The 25,376-nt window shown below is 45.5% G+C and overlaps 1 protein-coding gene across 1 annotated transcript in view; it reads right to left on the reverse strand.

Annotated features, from left to right (window-relative positions):
• Positions 1-25,376, reverse strand: part of adhfe1 (alcohol dehydrogenase iron containing 1) — a 70,095-nt gene that overhangs the window by 15,686 nt on the left and 29,033 nt on the right. The window contains exons 7-9 of the mRNA XM_078540405.1: positions 20,101-20,178; positions 14,177-14,282; positions 11,714-11,866 (exon numbers count right to left, since the gene is read on the reverse strand). Coding sequence (XP_078396531.1) covers positions 11,714-11,866; positions 14,177-14,282; positions 20,101-20,178 — 337 coding nt within the window. The remainder of the gene's footprint in view (positions 1-11,713; positions 11,867-14,176; positions 14,283-20,100; positions 20,179-25,376) is intronic.

Below are 25,376 nucleotides of genomic sequence, written 5' to 3' on the forward strand. Positions count from 1 at the left end.
CCTTGTTTTTCCTTTCAGCATCAGCGGAGCAGGGCTGGGAGAGGAGCAGCAGAGGCCCCCTCTCACACCTGAGGGCCCTGAAGTCACGGACTCACCAGTGTCACACCATCTCTGCCAGGCAGGTGCCAGTGCAGATACTAGCACCTCGGTGGGAATTAGAACATCGGCTAGTGTCCTGGGGCATAGCGGTGAGGGCACTTCACAGTCGCTGGAGGAGCTGGCAGAGACCGAGTCTGTCCATGGCACCAGCAGTCGGAGGACTGCAGGGGTCCAGGCACATGCTCAGTCGGTGCCTGATGATGTGCCTCTGGAGTCGTCCACGATGCAGCAAACGCAGGTTGTGCGGGAGCATCTGGTGGAGATGCATGAGGCTATGCTTGGCTTGGTCTCTGTTGTGGAGGAGTCTATGCTGACTATTGCCAAAGCAATGAGCCTCATGGCCGAGCGCCATGCTTCCTCCATGGAGAGTGTGGCGACTCTCGTGGAGAGGCTCCTCCAGGAGACCAATCAGGTCTTCCTGGAGATCTGCTTGGACCAGCAAGCCCTCACATTGGCATTGACCAACGTGGGAGATGGTCTGGGCACCAAGTTTCCCAGCTCGGTGCCCATCCAACCACGGTGAGCAGGGAGGTCTGAAGCGACCTCACGTTGGCGCAGCAGCTGCCTGTCGTCTCTGTGGGCTCCTCTCAGGGCGCTCCGGATGAAGACGGCAAATCCTTTGCCCCTCTGCCAATAACCGTTGCATCCGGTGAGGCTGTGATGACTGGGGAGATGCCAGCTGTAGAACTGGCAGCTCCCTCCCAGGTGGGGCCAGCACAGGCTCCATGGGCCAGAGGATGACTGCCAAGGTCATCGGGACAGCAGAGTCAGCAGGCTGTCTCAGATGCCACTCCCAGCGAGGGGGCAGCACCAAGACGTAGCACCCGCAAAGTTAAACATAAGGCACCTTAGGCACACCACGGGTTTATCACTGATGCTTTTGTGTTGGCTCGCAATGAGGTCTTTGTGAGTTGGTGTGATTTTTAACACCTTTGTCAATTTGTTTTCTTAAGTTCCTTTGGTTATAATATTAAATTCAGACATGTCACCATGGCTGAGGGTGCCTCTTTTCTTCTGCAGGTGGATGGTTTCCAATAATGTTATGAGTGATTTGTGGGACATTCAGCTTTATTAAAAAGGCCCTTAGTTAACGTTCCTAACCTGGCAGATTTTGCACTTAGGTATTGAGTAAGGAGCCTGCAGCCCAGGCTTGACCTGAAGGTCCACGTGTGGTGTGCTAGCTGAAGGTTCGTTGGATTAAATCTCCCGGGTGTCCCTGCCTCCCTGGAGTATGCCCGGGTCAGCTCTACCCCCTCAGCATTTCCCTGTGCATGTTCATCCTCACTGCTGGACTCATCGTGTGCAGCCGCAGCCACTGCGTTGATGTCTTCATCGTCCACAGCGTCCCCCCTTTTCAGTGCAAGATTGTGGAGAGCGCAGCATGCAACCACTATCAGTGACACACGATCTGGAGGGTAATGGAGTGCGCCCCCTGAGTGGTCCAGGCATCGGAAGCACATCTTGAGAAGACCAATGGCTCTCTCCACCACAGCCCTTGTGGAGGCGCGGCTCCTATTTACCACTGCTCAGCTTCTGTTCTTGGATGGCGGAGAGGCGTCATGAGCCACCTTCTCAGGGGATAGCCCTTGTCACCCAGCAGCCATCCATCCAGCCGGGCTGCAGCACTGAAGAGCCTCGGCACCTGCGAGTGTCTGAGGGTGTAGGCGTCATGGGAGCTGCCTGGGTACCTTGCACAGACTTGTAGAATCAGTCTCCTGTGATCACTCACTATCTGCACACACTATCTGGAGTGGAAGCCCTTCCTGTTGACGAAGGCACCGGGCTCACCTGCTGGTGCCTTGATGGCCACATGCGTACAGTCTATTGCACCCTGGATGCGGAGGAAGCCAGCAATGGCCGCGTAGCCTCTGGCTCGCTGTGTCTGGCTTGCCTGGTCCCATTGGTAGTGGATGAAGGTCAATGCACGTCTGAACAAAGCGTATGTGACCTGCTTGACACAAGCGTGGACAGCTGATTGGGAGTCACCGCAAAGATCACCCACTGAGCCCTGGAAGGAGCCAGAGGCATAGAAGTTGAGGGCAGCTGTGACCTTTAGAGCCACTGGCATGGGGGTGTCCATCCACACAGTTAGGGGATATCTCAGGCCCAAACATCTGACAGATATAGTTGACTGTCTCCCTGGGGAGACGGAGCCTCCTTTGGCACAGCACCTCCAACATACTGAGGTAGCTGCTTCATCGCCTGTAAACCCTGGCAGCAGGATAGTGGCATCTTCTGTGGCCCCTTGCACCATGGACTACCTCTTGGCCCTGCACCCATTGTGCCTGAGCCTGTCCTCCCAAAGGTGGCTCTCCTGGAGGCTGCATGTGCACTCCTGGCCTCCTCCCCCTTCCAGCCCTCCCTTCCTCCTCCGAGGAGGTGCCTCCAGGGGAGAGTTCAGCTCCCATTCCCAGGCTGAGGGAAGGTTTCCTGAAACCTGCAGGCCCAAAAAAGATTTCTCACTGCAGAGTGCTGACCTGAAGGTTGAGTCCAGACCAAGCAGCTGGTATGCGTTTTGAAGTACAGCAGATCACACAGGCGAGTATCAGTAACTTTAAAAAAATCAATATTTGACGGAGTGCACTTGCGACCCCACTGAGCCCTCCTATCCCGCCCATGGATAAGGTTTATACAAATGTGTCCTACCCGCCTGCCCGTGCGCCGATCTGAAGAATGCACAGGCCCCGAAAAATTGCAGTCGATTGGCGCCTCAAGGGCCTTAAGTGGCCTGTTAAATAATAGCGAGCACGCATCGGACGTCATCCCGTGCCCGCCCAACGAAATATCGCGATGGTGCGCGGTGACATTGGGACACTCGCCCGATGTCACTGCGAATCATTTTACGCGCCGGCATGCAGGGCCCGCCCCTGCACACCAACGGAAAAATTCTGGCCATAGACAAGAAACGGCTGACAACAGAAGAAACAATGGAGGCGCAGTAGTGGGGGGAGGGATGAGGTTGTGGGGAGGGGGAACGGGAATCTTGACTGCCCAGAAAAACTGCAGATGGTTTCAGGGATGAGGCTGTTGAGAAGGAATAGCAAAGGGATTGGGGTCTGATGGTTCAAAAGGATCCAAGGGTAGTGTGACTTCAATTTTCCTGGACCCATTCCCTGCAGGACTGCTCCCACCAATACTGCCAGATCATTGCAACACTCCAGGTCTGCCAGCCTATACCATCCAACACCCCAAAATCCTTTCCCCAATTTGACATAAACAAGGAATTAAAGTTAAATGGGATGTTTCAAACAGAATTCTTTTGGATGGGCTGAATGCGATGTCTTAATTTTACCACTGCTACTGTTATTGGAGCTGCCAATTAATGTAATAATTATTGATCGTAAGTTTATCCTTCAATGTGTCCGGGGTATTAATTCCTTTCACCATTCTCTCTCTTATACAATGGGTATCTCATTCAAGATCCTTTTGGACTCATGCTACTTGGAGCAAGAGAGAGGAAGAAAATGAGGATGAGCAGAAACTGCAGGATGAAAGAAAAGGGAGGCAACATAGTAGGAGGTGGGTTTCTAATTGCAGATATCCTGCTATCAAATATATTGGACCAGATTTTCGTGGAGGAGGTGGGTGGGAAAGTCGAGTTGGGGAAACTTCCCAATTCAGCAGACCTGTCTGCTTTAAAAGGGTCCCCGCCCACCATATTTTTGTTCGGGGAGGTGGAGGTGGGTGGAGTCAGGCCCGCTGCCTCCGGAGACAGTTCAGAAGCAGCCATGGAGGCGTGCGAGTGCTAAAGTGGGATGGTTAGAAGATCTACCTGATTTCTCTGGGACTTTGGCCCTGCTATATTAAAGGCTGTTAGGCACTCTATCCCTCACCACTCACATCACCACCCAGCAACTATGGACCCATCCATGCCTCCCATGCACCCTCCATACTCCCATGCCCCCTCATTCAAGCCCCCTCCATACACCTTCCATTATCGCATTCCCCCTTAATATGCACTATGTACAGAACCAATAAACCACATAATAAGTGCGGCAAATCTTTGACATGCTCAAGGAAAAAATGCTCATTCAAAAATCTCCTTTGAAAAATACTGCTGCCCTTACAACCTTAGAAAAGTGACAATCAGACGAAGCTATTCATAATATCTATAACAGAAGCTTTAGCCCATTTCTCCCCTCTTAACCTTGTCCAAATAAATATGCAGACATTGAAAAACCAAATCAAAGAAAGAATAATTTATTATAACCTCATAAAGATATCAGTCAATCAAAGCTACCACTCCCCTTCAACCTGTATAAACAGACCCCTGCTGAGTTGATTCCATTGGTGAGTCTTGGAGCCCAGCAAAGCATTCATAATGAGACCATCTGGCAACTGCACTAACAGAAACAGGTGAACAGAGATCTGTTTCTCCAGATGGCTTCATTATGATCAGGAAATAGCAGGAAGACTGGCAGAAAAATAGCAGGGCAAGCATGATGCTGCCAGCAATAGTGAAAGTAACAACTGCCATGAACTTTATTGCCTCATGCTCTTTTGGGAGGTCAATGGTGATGTCAGTAACATTTGAAATGCATGCTGCATAAAGCAAAAAAATTGCACTTCTTTTCCCATGGGTAATAGAAAACAGGAGAGAGCAGTAAGTTATTTTTCTATTGGTAGGTTTTCCCAAAGTTGAGGATGTCATTGATAGCAAGCACAGTCTTCAATCAACAGTGGCTGTCCATACATAAAAATCCAAGGACTATAACAAATGGAAACCGGATGGACACTTGAGGAAAATAAACCTGCAGAGCTACAGAGAGGGAATGGGACTGACTGGATTGCTCCACAGAATTTAAATGGCCTTAATAGGCCTTTGATAGTTTGGCAGGTGCACAGCCGACTTGGGTGTGCGCCCGCTGAAATGAAGATCTGAATGACGCGCGGTGATGTCGGGACGCACGCCCAACGTCACTGCGCGTCATTTTATGCATCGGCGAGCAGGGCCTGTCCCCACTCGCCGACCCAAAGATTCTGGCCATAGAGGGGCCCCAATGAGATTACTGACTTAAACAGGTCTTCCAGAAAATCCCATCAAGCTGCTGGGATTAAAGAACGGCCAAGAGGTGCTCCGTGCCCATCCGTTGGTACACACACTTGAGGCAGAATTTTACTCTTGGCGTGCGGACGCGTGCGTGAAATAAAGCGCGTCTGATGTCAGTGTATACTCATGCGATATTTCGCTAGGTGGGCAAGCGATGGAGACGGATTAAACGAAGATGGAGGCGTGCCCACCATTAATTAAGTGGCCAGTTAAGGCCCTTGAGAGACCAACTGACTCCGAGTTTACGTAGCTCATGCAATTTTCAAGCCGCCACATAGGAAAAACGGGCAGGTGGGCAGGCCACAATTTGCAAAACCTCATCCACGGGCAGGATAAGAGGGGTTAGTGGGCTTCACAAAGCAAATAGTGAGTTTAGGATATCATTTGCTGCTGCTTGCTTCTGTGCACAGGACAGCTTCATTTCGCTATAGTGCTGCATTTAGACCATTTAGAGGCTTCAGTTCAGGACTCAGTGTTGTCTTCCAGGCCCCCAGGGGATTCACACCACGTGGGGTCTTCCAGGTATCAGACAGCCTTCCCTTACCCTAGTAATGGGGATTGTGGTCTCTGCTGGAGGCACCTCCTCTGAGGAGGACGAGAGGGCCAGAAGGGGGAGGAGGCCAGGTGTCCCAATTCAGCTTCCAGGGGAGCGACCTGTGGGAGGAGAGGCACAGGCACAAGGGGCACAGGGCCAGCAGGAAGTCCAAAGCGGAAGGGGCTGCAGAAGACACCACTATCCTGCTGCCAGGGTTTACAGGTGGTGAAGCAGTTACCTCAATATGTCTGAAGCGCAGTGCTGAAGGAGGCTCCACCTCTCAAGGGAGACAGTGGCCTCTATTTGAAAGATGATTGGGCCTGAGATCAGCTCCAAATGTGTGGGTAGACAGCCCATGCCAGTGGCACTGAAGGTCACAGTAGCCCTCAACTTCTATGCCTCTGGCTCTTTCCAGGGCTTGGTGGGGGATATGTGTAGTGTCTCCCAATCAGCTGTCCACAGTTGCGTCAAACTGGTGACATAAGCTCTGTTCAGGCGTGCGTTGACTTTCATTCAATATTGTATAAAAGACCTGTCAGGCAGAATGAGCCACAAGCTTTGCAGCGATTGCTGGGTTCCCTCGTAACCAGGGTGCAATCGACTGCACACCTGTGGCCACGAAAGCACCAGTGGGTGAGCAGGGAGCCTTCCTCAACAGGAAGGGCTCCCACTCCATGAACGTGCAGATAGTGTGTGATCACGGGATGCAGATTCTGCAAGTCTGTGCAAGGTACCCAGGCAGCTCCCATGATGCTTACATCCTGAGACACTCCCAGGTGCCGGGGCTCTCCAGTGCTCCAGCCCAGCTGGATGGAAGGCTGCTGGGTGACAAGGGCTATCTGCTCAAAAGGTGGCTCATGACGCCTCTCCGCCACCCAAGAACAGAGGCCGAGCAGCGGTAAAACAGGAGCCATGCCTCCACAAAGGCAGTGGTAGAGAGAACCATCGGCCTTCTCAAGGTGAGTTTCCGATGCCTGGACTGTTCAGGGGGCGCACTGCAATACCCCCCACATTATGGAGTGGGGATAATAGTGGTTGCATGCTGCGCTCTACCCAATCTGGCACTGGAAAGATGGGACACAGTGGAGGAAGAAGATCTTGACGCAGCTGCACAGGCAACAGATGAAGAGTCCAATAGCGAGTCCGAGGACGAGCACGCTCAGGAGAACACTGAGGGCATAGATGCAGACCTGGGTAACCTCCAGGCAGGCAGGGCCACCCAGGAAGCTTTGATCCAACGCTCCTTCAGCTAGCCTACCAAATAAGAACCACCAGCACATGCCAAGGCTGCAGGCTCCATATTCGATCCCTGTCAGGACCAGTTCCTTGGTCAACAACATAAACTTTATTGCAGTGGCACATAGTGCAAGGAGTCGCACGTCCACCACAACATCGTGGCTTACCCTGCACCTACAGAGCAAAATGAAGTATCCAGAGGCCAGTTGCAAAAAAAATCTCATTTACTGCTGAGTGACAAACATTGCAGAAATTAACATTGACCGGTATTTTACATCACACCATTAAAACATATAACAGAAAAATGGGGGAAACAAATATCACCCGTGATCAGGCCATGTTGTGCTTAAGGTGCTCTAAGCTTTCGCTTGTGGGTGCTATGTCTAGGTGCTCCCCCTTCGCTGGCAACGGCATTGGAGACAGCCTGCTCACTCTGCTGTTTTATTGGCCTTGATGACCTTGGTGGGCATCCTCTGGCCTGTGAAGCCTGAGCTGGCCCTGCCTGGGAGGGTGTGGCCAGTGCCATGGCTGGCATCTTCCCAGTTGCTGCAGCCTCATCAGATTCCAAGGTCACTGGCAGAGAGGCAGAGGAGGTGCCGTCATCCGGAGTGCTCTGAGAAGAGCCCACAGAAACGACAGACAGCTTGTGCACCGACGTGTCTTTGGAACTCCCTGCTCACCATTGGTGGTCGGGCACCTAGCTGGGATACTGGGTGCTCAATCCATCTCCCACACTGACACTGACCAGCTTGCAGGTCCGAGCGCATCCCCAGGAACCCCTAATTGAGTTCCTGGAGCAGCCTCTCCATGAGAGTTGCCACTCTCTCAATGGAGGAGGCAGTGCGCTCGGCCACGAGGGTCAATGCAGTGCTGATTCTCTGCATGGACTCCTCTTACTCCGCTTGCTTAGTAATAACCTGCTCACTGATGCTCAGTTTGGGTTCCGGCAGGGTCATTCAGTTCCTGACCTCATTACAGCCTTGGTTCCAACATGGTGAGTTGAGGTGAGGTGAGAGTGACTGCCCTTGACAGCAAGGCCACATTTGCCTGAGTTCCACATTTGGCATCAAGGAGCTCTAGCAAAACTGGATTCAATGGGAATCGGGGGGGAAAAACTCTCCGCTGGTTGGAGTCATTCCTAGCATGAAGGAAGTCGGTTGCGGTTGTCAGAGGTCAATCACCTCAGTTCCAGAATATCACTGCAGGAGTTCTTCAGGGTAGTGTCCTAGGCCCAATGACCTTCCTTCCATCATAAGATCAGAAATGAGGATGTTCGCTGATGTTCACACCATTTGCAAAACCCCAGATACTGAAGCAGTCCATTTCCAAATGCAACTAGACCTGGACAATATTCAGGCTTGGGCTGACAAGTGGCAAGTAACATTCACACCACACAAGTGTCAGGCAATGACCATCTCCAACAAGGGAGAATCTAACCATTGCTCCTTCATATTCAATGGCATTACCATTGCTGAATTCTCCACTATCAACATCCTGGAGGTTACCATTGACCAGAAACTGAACTGGACTAGCCATATAAACACTGTGGCTACAAGAGCAGGTCAGAGACTGGGAATTCTGTGGCGAGTAACTCTCCTCCTGACTCCCCAAAGCCTGTCCATCATTTACAAAACACAGGTCAGGTGTGTGATGGAATACTCTCCACTTGCCTGGATCAATGCAGCTCCAACAATACCCAAGAAGCCTGACACCATCCAGGACAAAGCAGCCCGCTTGATTGGCACCTCATGGACAAACATTCATTCCCTCCACCACCGATACACAGTAGCAGCAGTGTCTACCATCTACAAGATGCACTGCAACAACTCACCAAGGCTCCTTAGACAGCACCTTCCAAACCCATGTCCGCTACCATCTAGAAGGACATGGGCAGCAGACACATGGGACCACCACCTGGAAGTTCCCCTTGAAGCCATTAACCATTTCTGACTTGGAAATATATCACCATTCCTTCATTGTCGCTGGGTCAAAATCCTGGAACTCCCTCCCTAACAGCACTGTGGGTGTACCTACACCACATAGACTGCAGTGGTTCAAGAAGGCAACTCACCACCACCTTCTCAAGGGCAATTAGGGATGGGCAATACATGCTGGCCTAGCCAGCGACACCTACACCCCATGAATGAATAGGATTTTGTAACATATCTACATCTAACACCTTTCATTTGTATACAGAAAACATGTTTTGCTCCAGCATGGAAGGAAAATAATTGACACACAACTTTAAACCCAAAAAGACTTATCAGTATGACAGGTTAACTTGACTAAACCCAGTTGCAAGATTCAGGCTTGTTATAGGACAGACATAACAATGTTGGACTTTACAGCTGATCATGCATAAGGTCAAGATAGGGAAAAAGTATCAATGTAGCAAACGTTGATCAAGGTTCTTCCATTAGCAGAAATTAAAGCGATAAAATGTGCTCATGTCACATAATTTACTCAAACAACCTAATACAGTAGTTTTCAATCTGGGGTCTGCGAATCCAGGAGGTCCATAGAGACATTCGAGGGGTCTGCAAAATAATCTGAAAGTGCTTATCAAGGCAGGCTTGGTGTGGACTTGGTGTGAGCTTGGAGGCATGCACAGCAGAGTGGGCTGCCAGTCTCAACCTGGGGGTGGGAGCATACATGGAGGATTGCTGAGAATGGCAGGAATGCATCAGGTAGATCCAGAGTCACCAAGGCTGGTGGTGTGCACCAGGTGAGTTCAGCCTTATTCAAGAGGCAAATGTTAAAAAATATTTAATACTACACACTCAGACTTAAAGAAACACCTGTTTTCTTCAAAACATGGTTAAAACACTCATTACATGCAAAACTTTCATATTATGAATAATATATAATATTCAAATTTAGATGTGGGGGGGGCGGGGGATCTGTTTGCAAATGGATCCTTCAATCAAAAAAGTTTGGGAAACACTGACCATGTAGCCTGGACCTTAGTATAGAAGGCATTAGTACAATACAAGTAATTGTGTTCTTTACATATGAAAAAAGTCCCACTGTTATTTTAAAAAATACGGGAGTTATAATGTACCAGCCTAATAATGCCTTCTCATTAGACTGTCCCTCTCTCCTCTCGTGCAGTTCACTGATTTCCGTGCAGCTCCTTGTTATGTCACCTTAGGTCATACACTTCAGTAGGTACAAGATTCAAATGGGCAAAGGTTCCACTTCATTAACTTTTCTTGCCACCCCCCCCGTCTCCTTACTTGTAATGGTCATGCTAAGAAATGTTAAGAATTCCTGACTGAGGTTGGATTGGTCATCCTCCCTTTCCCCATCCCAGCTGTTTGTCATCTAGACTGATCATGTACCAAAGGAGCTCATCACTTAGAGCTATTCTTCCCTCTTGGTGTGAACTTAATGGGCGGAAGCTAATGATGGTGGCTGGAACTACCGGCACCTCTGCTGACCCTGAGAGAATGAAACCCCTAAATGGCAGCGGGAATCATACTGCTGGGGCTCCAGGCTCATCGGTGACATCTAATTGCAGGAATTTCCCCAGTCGGGCAGAGATCCCACTCCCCCAAGACCTGCCAGCCAATCAGAGGCTCACACCACTCCATTTCTGGCAGTACAACCAGGAGCGGTGGCTGTTGCCAGTAATAGACTTGGGCCTTCACCAGAGTTCATCGTGGGATCCCTGGAGAAGGTTAGTGATGGTGGGATGGGGGTTGCGGGGGGGTGGTTGTCAGCGAGGGTGGGGAAGGGGGTTGGAGGAAAGGGTAGGGGGTGGCTCTCAGCAGCCCCCCTCCTTCCAGATGCCAGGTCCTTCAACAGCATGAGACCCCCCCTCACAACTAGGCCACAAGCAAACCGTCTTCTCTTCAGCTTCACCACATGGCGAGTCCCTGTCCCTGATACCAGCGATGGTGGGATGAGGCCATTAAATGGGCATTAATTGCTTAAGGACCTCACTTGGCATCTGGGCACGAAGGTTGCCTGCAAGCTTTTCTGCCCTGGACTGAATCAGGAGGAGGCAGGGAGGCGGCACAGTCTCCACCCTACTGTCTGGTCAGATGGCCCCTCCCGCATTAGAACTCACCTCCGGGGCAGGGGTGGGGGGGGGGGGGGTGCATTAAATTCTGCTTAATGTGTAGGATCAAGTTACATATCTGAGCTAAAACTGTGCCCTGCAAACAAAAGAATTGTTCCTAAATTCAATCCTATAGCATTTACCTACAGTGTAATAAATATATAATTTACTTTTTAACTTAACAATAACTTTTAAAAAAAAATTAACTATATACAGTATAAAATAAACCTGAGAAAAAACTCAGAGAAGAATACAAGTTAGCTGTACAAGTCAAACCAAATACCATCCTCTAAACTATAGATTATTAGACCATATTACATACTGGTTACGTCTGAAGATGCAACATTTCTTTTTTCCTACATAATGTTGGAGCTACGTAACTCTGAGTAATAAGATTAATTGTGCTCCTCGTAAAAGATTTTTAAGTACTTTTTTCTAACAGAAGCTCATATTGCTAATGATGGTTTCTGGAACTACTATGCTGACCTCTGCTGTTTACCTTTGTGATTGGCAGCAGCCAGGGACTGGTAGTAAGAATGCAGTAAAGCTGCACTATGACAAAATAACATTACAAATCCCAAATTTTCTGGAAAATATTTTCTTTCTTAAAAATTTAAATTTGACATCTTAAGTAATTCTTTCATGAGCAGTGCTCCTCCCTGTACATAAAACAACACAAAATTATGAAGGGCTGCAGCTTTAATATTAGCGATGCTAGACTTTACAATACCGTTTCATATACTTGGCCACAATTCTTAAGGCGTGCTTGGACCACACATCACTGATAGGGTTGCTCCCTTGATAAGCTGGACGATTGATTGGGTTTGTGGGGCATGGTGATCGTAAGTTATAGGGAAGAGCTGTGTAGGACTCCAGTGCATGGCTACAGACAAGAAGAGAGATCAAGAAATTTAAACATTTTCACTGTGTGGAAAACAGTGAAGAAATTTAAATTTTACTTTTTAAAGTTAAAAAAATTCCACATTATTAAAAACAATGAGTTCAAATTTTCTTCCAGCCAGTTTATTGTTCTTCTAAATTCTGCATCTGTTATTATTAAAGAAATTTGATTGGTTTGTGGTTCATGTGTCTTTTAGCAATGTGATTCGGTGAAAATCATAGGTGGTGAGTTTCCAGGTTACTCTTTGGGCAACATTTCTCACGCTTTGCCCCCCTTCCCAGTCTTACATCTAGCTTATTGTCAGCAGCCTTGCTCCACAGACACTCCTTTGATGGCCTTGCTAATCTCACTGCCGTCCAGTACAAGTCACAAAAGGGGAGTAAATTTGGCTCACCTCTACTCTCTGTTGCTAGGCACCAACTTAGTGCTCTGTCAAGACTGCTCTCCCACTCAGACCCTCCCTCCTAAAGGCAACTCCAATGTCTGGCCTGCCACACTCTTTACCAAGGCAACTACCTCCAGTAGTTCCAGCTCCTTTTCTCCTCATAACTCCTACAAGGTCTCCAATAAGGTAGCATAACACAGCACTCACTCTGAAAATTACCACAATTAATGTTGATATTATTGATGAAGTCTTAACAAAGTGTTCCAGGAAGTCTCCCAATGTCTATCAGAAGTCCCCATCCAATGCAGTGCAGTCAGTTGATCTCTAGCAGCAAGTAAACAGTGAAGGCTGAGCATGGCTCAAAATCCACACCTTCATTGCTCTTGTTCAGTTGGTAATTGTTACGAGAGGTTAATTGCAGCACTTGCTGTCAAAAATGATGCTCAATCTCTTTATTGAGCATTAGATATAATTTAATTGGTCACCAGTTGGTCACCAATCGTCCTAGGGGAGGCTGTTCCTAGTGCACACTTCAATTCCCTTTAACAAAATGGTATCTTGCACTAAATGTGGGCCAGTCATTGCAATTCAAAACTCCAACTTAGACACCTCAGAAACTCTTTAGTGCCTAAATTATTAACTCTGCAGCAGGGAAAGTAGCAGCCATATAGCTCTCTGAAAATAGTTCTCTGGAAAGAGCACTTATTATACTAAGAATATATTTATTTTTGGTAACATGGAATTATGTCTAGTTAAGAGAAACCAAAAAAAAATCTTTCTTATTTAACCACTATGACAAAATTACATGTCAAACATGATCTGAATTCTCTATTGACAGGTAGATCAAATTTTATGTATATGTTAATTTTGTCTCATGAAGACATTCCAAAGACATTGTTGACCTTTGAGTACTTCAATTTTGCATGTGAGTCTAGAGTACTGGGGTTGGGATATCACAGCCAAGGCCAGTCCTGATGCCCAAGCATGCACATTTTCCAGTAGAAATTTCAATGATCAGGTAAGGAAACTGCTTGATTTTCTTTCTCATGTCAATTGCAATGTCCCACAAACCAAGATATTAGGCAAAAACAACACGGAGTCAATCGTAATGCATGATCACATGTTGGAGACATTATAAAGTTAGTTTGAAAGATCAATAACTAAATAATTTCAATGACGTGGAAGAAAATTATATGAGAAAGACTGAAAATATCAGTATAGCTCTATAAAGGATAAGTGAAAATAAAAACTTCAAAATCATGAATTACCCTCATGTTACTTACCAAAAACAGATAGGAGATAAAATTCTACTATAGGCACTTTATACTAATTCCAATGGTCTGAAGTTTTACCAGCTCAGTTCCTAGACTTTGACTAAGTCTATATAAAATGAATAGGGTTTTATATCTGGTTTTCATGGTCAGTGAAGTTCGAAGAAGTGGTTAAATATAACTTCAATCAAGTGTCAGCTCTCTGAATGCCCTGGGATCCGTCAACAGCACACTCTCAGACCACCTTCTCACAGGAAGGAAACTATTCCAACTAAAAAGATATTCATGCCACAAATGACTGTGAAAAATTCAAACGCAGGTAACAAAGATGTGCATTTTCAAATTAATCTCTCAAGCTATGAGGAAAAAACCCAGAGCTAATCAAATTAAGAAAAATGTCAACTACGTTAAATAATTACAGATATCGTTAAATTTCTACAAGGAATGTTATTTCTTCTATTATTTATACACTTGCAACAGTGGCTGACAATTCCCTCAGAGCTGCTCTGCCACAGGTAAATTGGAAAACAGGATTTCCACCACATTTCTAGCAAAGTTGTGATGGCAGAAAGATGGCAGCTTTCAGGAAATTCTCAACCATGAGACGTCAATTTTTAACCTGATAAAACTACTTACCAAAGTACATCAAATCCACTGTAGGCTGTCACACGTTCAGGCATGTGCAGTGTGTGCAATGGGTCCACTATTCCAAGGGTTGGTTTCAGAACCCTGCTGGCAATGCCTAAAATGGAACACTTAGCAGGCAGTACCAAAACAAAACTATCTAGTATTATTGTAAAAAAATGGTTCCTTGGTGAAAAAGCAAAAATTATTTCTGCTCTTGTTAATATTGAGATTTAGTAACATGAACCAGGAAGAAATACAATAATAACTGCCACACCACTATGATAAAATTCTAACATAATAACCCTGAAAGTCCATGGAATTTACATCAGACCAGTACCCACTAAGAACCTCTGCCATGATCTCTGCTGTATTTTCAGGGGACAGGGAGAGGTTACCTCATGACCCTGCCTTTGGCACGCACCTTCACAACTAGGGCTGCTTTTAGGGGTTTGCATTGTGAAATGTCAAAGTCTGATATTTTCTGTCGCCTGTTGGGGGTTGGGACTATATCGATAGGCGACAGAAACAAACTCTGGAGGAAGGTTGATTTCCAGCATTCGGGCTTTTTTGGCTAGCTGGGTAGGTAACAGGTAAACCAGTGGATGTAGCATATTTTGGTATGCTTTCGATAAGGAGTCACAGCAGAAGTTGTTGCACAAGATTAGGTAATGTATTAGCATGGATTGAGATTTGGTTGACAGTAGTAATAAACCGTTTTTTTTTTATTCATTCATGTGGGCATTGCAGGCTCAGCCAGCACTTATTGCCCATCCCTAACTGCCCTCGTTCAGAGGGCATTTAAGAGTCAACCACATTGCTGTGGGTCTGGAGTCACATGTAGGCCAGACCAGGTGATTGCAGATTTCCTTCCTTTCCATTAGTGAACCAGATGGGTTTATACAACAATGGTTTCATGGTCATCATCAAACTTTTAAATTCAAGATTTCTATTGAATTCAAATTTCACCATGATGGGATTTGAACCCCAGTCCCCAGAGCATTACCCTGAGTCTCTGGAATATTAGTCCAGTGAGAATACCACTATGCCACCACCTCCCCTAGTTTTGGGAAGATAGAGTGTAACTAATGGAGTGCCACAAAGTTTGACTGGATTGATTCCTGGGATGAAAAGGTGTCCTATGATGTCCTATACTCCTTCAAATTTAGGAGAATGAGGTGATCTCATTGAAATGAAGAAATTATTAGCATCTATCCTGTCAAGCCCTGTGTGAGGCTGTTTCCCCTAGTTGGCGAGTCTAGATCTGGGAAATTATAGTTTCACATAAGGGGTTGGCCATTTAAGACTGAGGTGAGGAGAGATTTCTTCACTCAGAGGGTTGTGAAACTTTGGAATTCTCTATCACATAGGGCTGTGGATGCTCAGTTGATGAGTATATTCAAGGCAAAGATTGTTACATTTTTGGGCACTAAGGGATTCAAGAAGAAGGTGGAGTTGAAGTAAAAGTTCAGCTTTGAACCTATGGAATGGCAGAGCAGGCTCAAGGGCCGAATGACTGTGTCCTGTTTCTATTTCTTATATTCTTAAACAAAGGAGACTTTGAGGACAGTAAATTGGACATAAATAGATGGGAGGCTCATAATGTGCAGTCACACTGTGTCTGTTCAATGTAAAGCAGGCAGCATGCCAACTTTATGCTGTCTGCTCATTACCATGGTTGTAGCCTGCAGCCAATGTCAACTGCACTGTTGAGTGGTTGCACATCTCAGCAGGGGGCCCAAAACCTTGACAGGCCAGCATGAGTTAAAGCTAATCTGCACTCGTTAAAGCCTCATGCCTTCATCTCACAGTTTGCATACATTGCCAGCTACTCAACCATAACTGCCACATCACCCAAACACATTGCATCACACTCACTGTCACATTTCCCCCTTGCTTCCAGGAAAAGGTGGCCATGATAGGCAGCAGCAGCAACTAACTGGCAAGGGACAGGCATTGCTGCATGTCCTTGGAGGAGACCGTACTTGCCATCATTGGAGTGATCATTGTTGAGGCTATGGTCACTGAAAGATATGAAATCCTAGAAGATGGTAGTATCTTCATACCTAGTCCTCCTTCTCACATCCCACTTCTCCCTCATCCAATAATCCCTTCTGATTTACATGTTGCAGATTGTGTAAGCATGCATCACTTGTTTCTCCCCACTCCCCACACAACCCTACCCTTGTGCTTTTTCCTTTTCAGGTACCAAAGAACTGTCATTTGCAGGCAGTGCGTGGAAGAGAAAGAAGAAATTGATGGTGAAGAGATGTTGTCATGCAATTTTATACTTGCACCCACCAACTTAGATAATGACACTGCATAATTCAGATGATAGCATGGAGGCAGGGTCTGCACATGGTGAGACACAAGGCACAAGTGCCCTGCAGTCAGGGTAAGGGCAAAGATAGCTTGCCAGAGGGCAAGATTGCAAATGAGTCTGATGCAGAGGACTCAGAAGAGGACTTTGATGCCACAGCCCTACAGAAGAAGGCTAATGAGTGTCTACAACTAAATGTTTGGTTTATTGGTAGGTCTGCCAGAAAGTCTGTGGTCATTATCAAGGAGCATGGAGGAGACCTGCACCAATTTTGCACAGAGCCTAGGGCCCATTTTTTCCAGCATGGAAAGTGTGGCTAACTCCATTAGCACACTTAGCATCAAATCAAGTTGCAGCATCTGATGCCCAATGTCTCAGCTTCCACTGCAGAAACAGAATTCACCCAATATCTGTAATGGAAGCTCAGACTAAGGTCATGCAAGACCAACTTTCTGTCATGCAAGCTCAGAATGCTGCCAAAATGGCTGTGGGTTACAGTGTGCAAAGGGGCTTGCAGGGTCTCACAGCAGTCCAGCAATCTAATCTCCAACACAGTACTAGGATCACTGAGACACTGCCCTGGGTGAGTGGCAGTGGCTCCATCTTCTCTCAGAAAGACAGCATTTTTTGCTTCCACCGCTGCCACTTCTTGGTCAACCAGGCCAGTCTGCTGCCAAGATAGTGCAGTCCAAAGTGGGGCGTTCTAGGCCCAGAGCTGCTTGAGATCATCCTCCAAGGTTATCTACAGTCTCCCTCACTGAAAGTCAGCAGCCTTCTATCAGCCATGTTGCGGCCACTGGGGTTGCACTGAATAGGAGTATTGGCCTGGTAAAGGTACATGGAAGACAGACAGTCAGGGAATACACAAGGGTGAATACTTTACACTTGTTTTAAATGTGGCATGATTCAATTTATATTGTTTGGTTTAGAATGTTTATTATGTGGCTTCCATTTTTGCATTGTGTCCAAGCGGATTCTGTGATGGTCAGTGACAGAGAAAAAGTGGGACTGTTGGGGAATGGGGAATTGGGATTGCGTTTGCTGATTTCACAGTCAGGTGAGTTGTTCACTGACAGCCCGGACAGAAAGGGACTGTCTAGGTTGCCTCCGCCCTTGTTCCTCACCTGGTCACTGTATAGTTTGTGGCAAAGGCTTTCCCCTCATGATGACAAGTTTGTGAAGCATGCAACAGAGCACCACATCTTGACACCTGCTCTGCTGAGTACTGAAGGGCTCTTCCAGAGTGGTCCATGAAACAAAGGCGTTGTTTCAGCATTCCACCGATCTGTTCTGTCACATTTCCTGTAACAGCATGGCTTCCATTGTATACATGCTGTGTACGTGAGCATGGGTTGAGCACCGGGGTCAGAAGCCATGCCATTAGTGAATAGCTCTTGTCATCCAGCTCTGGTTTACTGCAGATGGCACAACTGATTATTGAAGAATGAAGGCACCATGATAGCTATCAGGAAACTGGACATGATTCGCTGCCTATGGTCACACACCAATTGTCACTGAGTGAGTGGAATCCCTTTTGATTGTGGTACATCTGACAGTTGACAAGCGAAAGTTGCAAAAAGGGCAGTCAATGGCACCCTCTACTTTGGGATGCCTGCAACCTTCCTGGAGCCACATGCTCACCATACCTGCTGCTCTCCGGCAAGAGAGATGTAGTTAGCTCTCATGGGGTAGAATGTTATCACCATTTTCAGGAATCGAGACCATTTGTGGGACCCTGATCCTGCACAGTTCAGAGGTCAGACCTATGCCACAATCTAAAAGCAGATGGACAATTAACATAAAAACAAAATACTGCGGATGCTGGAAATCTAGAACAAAAACAAAAATACCTGGAAAAACTCAGCAGGTCTGACAGCATCTGTGGAGAGGGATACAGTTGACGTTTCGAGTCCGTATGACCCTTCATCAGAACTAAAAAATATAGAAATGAGATGAAATATAAGCTGGTAGAGGGGGGTGGGACATGTAGAGCTCAATAGGGGGCCAGTGATAGGTGGAAGCCAATGGCCGTCCCACCCCCCTCTACCAGCTTATATTTCATCTCATTTCTATATTTTTTAGTTCTGATGAAGGGTCATACAGACTCGAAATGTCAACTGTATCCCTCTGGACAATTAACATGCCGCCTCCACACTCGTCGTCCAATTAAGGGTGGCAGCAAGGCCCAATGAGAAGGCCAACAAGATTGGCCGCTGGCAGCCCCCCTGGGAGAGCAGGGCACTCCTAATGCAGAGAAAGATCAGTGTGATGGTGCCTCAAAATGGAGCCGTGTTGAAAAGCTTCTAAGAATTTATTAAAAATGAAAGCCCAGAGCTTTCATGGCCATCAGTGGGGAGGGGAAACTCCGACACCTCCCTCTGACATCGCGCTGATCTTCCGTCTCTTCCGATGCCCTGTCAGAGACCCCTGACACTGCATGGGATCCTCTCGTAAGATCGCATTGCTGCACACAATTAAGGGCTAAATGCCCCTTTACGTATCTTGATTGAATGTCTGCCGTGGATGGATGCGCAGCTGCTGCCACAGAGAGGCCACCTCTGGAAAGATCTTCTGGAGGGGAGAACATGTCAGGAAGCCAACCTGATGTGCGGCGTTTCAAATTTTCACTCTTGCTTCCTCCAAAGCCACCTCCTCGGGGTTAGGATGTTTGCGCTGATGTGTGTGATGACAGACTACAAGCTGTCACAAATATCTCCAACCTAGAAGGAGCCTGATAAAATAGAAGTTCACAACCATGGTCGCCTTCCTTGCCATTCTCACCCTGGTCCTTGCCTTGCTCTGAGGTTGCAGTTGTAGCTGCAGCAGATGGCAGATTTCAGTGAGGACTGAATCGTTAGTAAAATGCAGATATTTCATACTTTGTTCCTCACTAAGATTCAGGTCGGAGAATTGCTCCCTGAGCATCTTGGGAAGACATGGCTTCCCTTCTGAGAGCCCTTCACCCCCTCCTCCTCTTCCCTCGATTAGCAGCTTGCCTTGGTCTGTGCCACTCCTATTAATTGTCCCAGTCAAGCTATATTCCAAGGGGGTTACAAACTACTGTACCCATGCCTAGGAGCATCTGGTTTGCATTGAAGCCTTGAAGTCAGGACAGGGCCTTCAGCACCTGCCATACCACTCCCTTTAGACTTTAGCAACTTGTAAGAACTCTAGAAAGTGCCAAACACTTGTACAATATTGCAACTGCAGTGGAAATCAATCAGCAACTAACTTGCAAGGAATTGATGATCCTTTCACATAGTGAAAGGAGGGTCCTTCCCTTGCTGCTGAATGTTTGTTCAGGTGCATTGGGTGATTAAGAGAGGCCATTAGCCGGAGCATTGAGCTCCAAAACGGCGGCAGTGGTGACAAATCAGTATTCCGGGTGACATTCACTGCACATGCTAACATCCTAACCAATAATTGCATCTGGTGGGACTCACATCAATGGCGTGGGCACACGCTTCTTAGGACTTTTGAGGGTACTTTGAATGCCCAAACTACAGATACTGTGGATCAGAGTTGTGTCATAATTATTTAAAAGTACCCTTACTATATTAACATAGGAAAGGCCCACCTCATCACAATTTGCATTGTCATGATTATTCACTTGTACCTGTTTTAGCTTTCATAGCTTCATAGTCAAATATTGCCACACCTGTGGTCTCACTTCCAGTGCCAGCTGTAGTGGGAACTGGAAAAAAAAGAACAAAATATATAATATGATTAGTTAAGAACTGTATTTCTAATTGTATTGGAACTGTATTTTTGGTTTTCGATATACTTTTAACATTCAATGATTAAATTCCTACATTACAACAATTATGACAGTTTAAAAAGTACTTAATTGGTTGGAAAGTGCTTTGGGAGGGCCTGATGCCATTAAAGGCTCTATACAAATGCAAATCTTTCTTTTTTCCTTTAAGATCTGTAATGATTACAAAACATGATATATAAGACATTATTTTGTCTGATCAACAAATGTACAATTTTGTAACATTTAGGCCCAATATTACCTCCAAGATGTGTTATTAGCAGGCGGGGGTGGAGTGGGAGAGACGAGTTATAGATGGGAAACCTGGAAGTTTATAACTACAGGATATATTTTAATTTAAAAAATTTAATTATTTAAATATAAATAGGTTTATTTAAATGTTAATGTCAGGTGGGAGAATCTGCTGTCGAAGGACACAGTGGAGGAGCTGATAGGGAGAGATTGCTGTTGTGGGTCTAGTGGGGGACTGAGAGAAATCCGGGGATTGAAGATGGCTGCATTAGGGGGGAGCAGATGGTATCCAGAGTGGGGTCTGATTTTGGAGGGTTGTGCAGGGAAAGATAGCGGTCAGTGGGTGGGCAGAACGTGGTTGATGGGGGTGAGCAGATGGTAATGGCGGGTCTGATCACAGTTGAGGAGGCACGAGGAAGATGGTGTTGGAGGGGAGCAGTTGGTGGTGAGAGATAGGTGATCACAGGGGGTGGGGAGCAAACAGATCATGGGTTGGAGGGGATGTGAGGTTTACAGGTAAGCTTGTTGGGCCAGGCAATAACACGCCTGCTGTTTCCAGCCCACAGGAAGCGCTGTAGAAAACCTTGCTTCCTCATCTCGTTTTACCTGACAGGTTCCCCGAGGCCCAGGAAAACCAACTGATCATGATTAAAAACAGAATCACTGTGAAAATAAAGGCACACAGCGTCTTTAAAAGATTTCAACAGACAACCGACCTCCTGCAAGCTGATTGATCGCTTGTTCCTTGTCCCACCTCTGTTAAATCCAGAAGTGGATAGATTTAGTTCCTGTGTCAAATTTTCAACATGCCATGCGAATCAAACCCATCTATTGTGAGGGTTAGAATTATCCCCTTAATGTTAATAATTAAAGAAAAAAGGAAGATTTGAATATACAAAGCACCTTTCATGATCTTAGTATTCCTCAAAATGCTTTATAGCCAAAGTACTTCTGAAGTGTAGCTGCTCTTGTAATGTTGGAAACGCTACACCAATTTGTATAAAGCAAACTCCCACAAAATGATAATGACCAAACAATGAGTTTTTGTGATGTTAGTTGAGGGATAAATATTGACCAGTACAGCAGGAAGAATCCCCTGACTCTTCTTTGAAATTTTACCATGGGATGTTTGACAGCCTCTTGAGAGGGCAAAGAGAACATTGATTTAACGTCTTATTCAAAAGATAGCACTTCCAACAGTGCTCTTGGTATAGCACTGCTATGTCAGCCTAGATTGTGCACTCAAGTATCTGCAATGGAACTTGAAAGCACAACCTTCTGATTCAATCTCTTGCTACCAACTGTTAAAACTCTTCATTTGGTAAGTCAAAATCATTCACTCCAAGTAGAAAGATGTGTTACTTACAACTAAAGGCCTTTATAATCAGGTTTTACTAAATTCCACCAATCAAAAATTTTAAGTTAGTGTATTAGTTAAAAAAAAAACTTTCTGATTCTGGCATTCAAATAGAAAATTTCTCTGGTTTAGTGGATCCTCAGATGTGTACATTATGCTAGTGATAACATCATGTGTGATGAGAAAAAAATGCAATATAAGTTCTTGCATTCAATGATGAGTGGCAGTTTTGGCAGTTAAAGGCTCTGTATCTGAATGCACGTAGCATCCATAACAAAGTAAATGAATTGATAGCACACATTGAAGTAAATAAATGTGATCTGATAGCTATTATGGAGATGTGGCTGGAGGATGGCAAAGATTGAAAGGCCTGAATATTGAGGGGTATATGACATTCAAGAAGAATAGGAAGCTAGGTAAAGAAGGAGGAGTAACACTGTTGATCAAGGATGGCATTGGTGCAATAGTCAGAGATGACCTTGGTTCAGGAGATCAGAATGTAGAATCGGTTTGGGTGGAGATGAGGAATAGTGGGGGAAAGAAGTTACTAGTGCAATGGTCTACAGGCCTCCTAACAGTAACTACAATGTAGGATAAAGAATACAAGAAGAAATATTGGGTGCGCGTGATAAAGGGACAGCAATAATCATGGGTGATTTTAATCTACATATAAACTGGGAAAATCAGGTTGGCAGTAGTAGCCTGGGTGAGAAATTCATAGAATACTTTTGAGATAGTTTGTCAGAGCAGCACGTTTTAGAGCCAACCAGAGAGTAGGTTATATTAGACTTGGTATTGTATAATGTAACAGGATTAATTAATGACTTCAGAGTGAAGGCACTAGGTAGCAGCGACCACAATATGATTGAATTTTACATCCAGTTTGAAAGGGAGAAGAGCGGGTCTAAGACTAGTTTTTTAAACTTAAATAAAGGCAACTATGTGGGTATGAAAGCTGAGCTAGCTGAAGCGAACTGGGACACTAGGCTAGGGGATAGATCAATAGACAAGCAGTGGCAGACATTTAAGAGAATATTTCAGAATACTCAGTATAAGTATATTCCTATTATAAAGAAAAATTCTAAGGTGGTAATTCTAAAAATTCTAACCCACCATCCATAGTTAACTAAATAAGTTAAGGAAAGCATCAAACTTAAGAAAAAAGTATACAATTGCACAAAGATGAATAGCAGGTCAGATGATTGGTCAGAATTTAAGAACGGCAGAGAATGATCAAAAGGTTAATCAGGAGAAAGAAATTTGAGTTTGAGAGGTAGTTAGCTAGAAATGTAAAAACGAATAGCAAGAGTTTCTACAGGTATTTAAAAAGGAAAAAAGTAAAGTGAATGTTGCTCTTCTACAGAGTGACAATGGGGCATTAATAGTAGATAATAATGACATAGTGGATGGAATGAACAAATATTTTGCTTCTGTCTTCACTATGGAGGATACAAAAACCATCCCATGCAGTAATAGCTGTAAATCAAGAGGTGAAAGGGAGAGGGGAACTTGGTGAGATTACAATCACTAGGGAAGAGGTACTGAGCAGACTGATGGAGCTGCGGGCTGACAAGTCTCTGGGACCTGATGGACCACATCTTAGGGATTTTAAAAGAGGAGGCTAATAAAGTAGTAGATGCATTGATGTTAATTTTCCAAAATTCACTAGATTCTGGAAAGGTTCCACCAGATTGGAAAGTAGCAAATATAACCCCTCTTTCAAGAAGGGAGGGTGGCAGAAAACAGGGAACTATAGGCCAGTTAGCTTGACATCTGTTGTGGGGAAGGTATAAGGATTGATCTTTAAGGAAATTATACCTGGCCACTTAGAGAAACTCAAGGTAATTGGGATGAGTCAGCATGGTTTTGTGAAAGGAAAATCATGTTTAACCAATTTATTGGAGTACTTTGAAGGAATGACATGTGCTGTGAATAAAGGGGAGCCTGCAGACATGCTGTATTTGGATTTCCAGAAGGCATTTGATAAGGTGCCACATCAACGGTTATTGTGGAAAATGAAAGCTTGTGGTGTAGGGGATAACATATTGGTATGGATAGAAGTTTGGCTGGCTGGCATAAAACAGAGTATGCATAAATGGGTGTTTTTCTGATTGGCAGGATATGACAAGTGGAGTCCTGCAGGGGTCTGTACTGGGGCCTCAACTTTTACAAGTTACACCAATGACTTAGATGAGGAGAATGAAGACATGGTAGCTAAATTTGCAGATGACACAAAAATAGGTAGGAAAGTATGTTGTGAAGAAGACATAAGGAGTTTGCAGATGGATATAGATAGGTTGAGTGAGCGGACAAAAATTTGGCAGATGGAGTATAATGTGGGAAAATGTGAAGTTGTTCACTTTGGCAGAAAGAATAAAAATGCAGAGTACTTAAATAGAGAATGACTGCAAAATTCAGAGGTGCAGAGGGATCTAGGTGTTCCAGTGCACAAGTCACAAAAAATTACAATGCAGGTACAGCAAGTAATTAAGAAGGCTAATGGGATGCTACCCTTTATTATGAGAGGAATTGAACATAAAAGTAAGGGTGTTATGCTTCAATTATACAGGGCACTGGTGAGACCACATCTCAAATACAGTGTGCAGTTTTGGTCTCCTTATTTAAAGAAGGATGTAAATGTGCTGGAGGCGGTTCAGAAGAGGTTTACTAGATTGATACCTGGATTGAGCAGGTTGTGTTATGAAGAAAGGTTAGACAAAAATTGGGCTTGTTTCCACTGGAGTTTAGAAGAGTGAGGGGTGACTTGATTAAAGGAATAAGATCCTGAACTGTATTGACAAGGTGGACATAGAAAGGATGTTTCCTCTTGCAGGTGAGTCCAGAACTAGGGAACACTGTTGTAAAATTAGGAGTCACTCTCTTAGGACAGAGATAAGGTGAATTTTTTTCTCTCTGAGGGTTGTGCGACTTTGGAATTCTCTGCCTCAGAAGGCAGTGAAGGTGGGGTCATTGAATCTTTTTAAGGCGGAGGTAGATAGATTCTTGTTAGGCAAGGGAATCAAAGGTTATTGGGGCTAGATGAGAATGTGGAATTCGAAACACAAATTGATCAGCCATGATAATATTGAATGGTGGAGCAGGCTCGAGGGGCCGAATGACTTACTTCTGCTTCTATTTCATATGTTCATATGTTAGTAGTTTTATAATGGGAACTGCATTTGTACTATTATGTTACTACATTACATAGAACAGCAGTTCCGACAATGCATTTTAACAATCTGTAGTTACTAGTCAATCTCCCAAGGCATTGCACATGGGTAGTCAATGCCAAGAGTATGTTTCAGGACAGCAGGGGTAGCGGAAAGGCAAGAGGGCAAAGAGGAGAGTAGAGGAGAGAAGTAAGCCAGGAGTCAGAGGGCAATGGTGAGTAGAGTGGAGGAAAGGGAGGGGAAGGGGAAAAAAGGAGGTAATGTGGGGAGAAAAGGAAAGTGGAGGAGAGAGAAGTGAATGAATAAGGGAGAGGGAACGAGAGGGAAGATTAAGAAGGAAAGGAGAAGGATAGGGGAAG

The sequence above is a fragment of the Cetorhinus maximus genome, chromosome 4 (genome assembly GCF_964194155.1).
Source record: "Cetorhinus maximus chromosome 4, sCetMax3.hap1.1, whole genome shotgun sequence".
NCBI classification, from domain to species: Eukaryota; Metazoa; Chordata; class Chondrichthyes; order Lamniformes; family Cetorhinidae; genus Cetorhinus; species Cetorhinus maximus.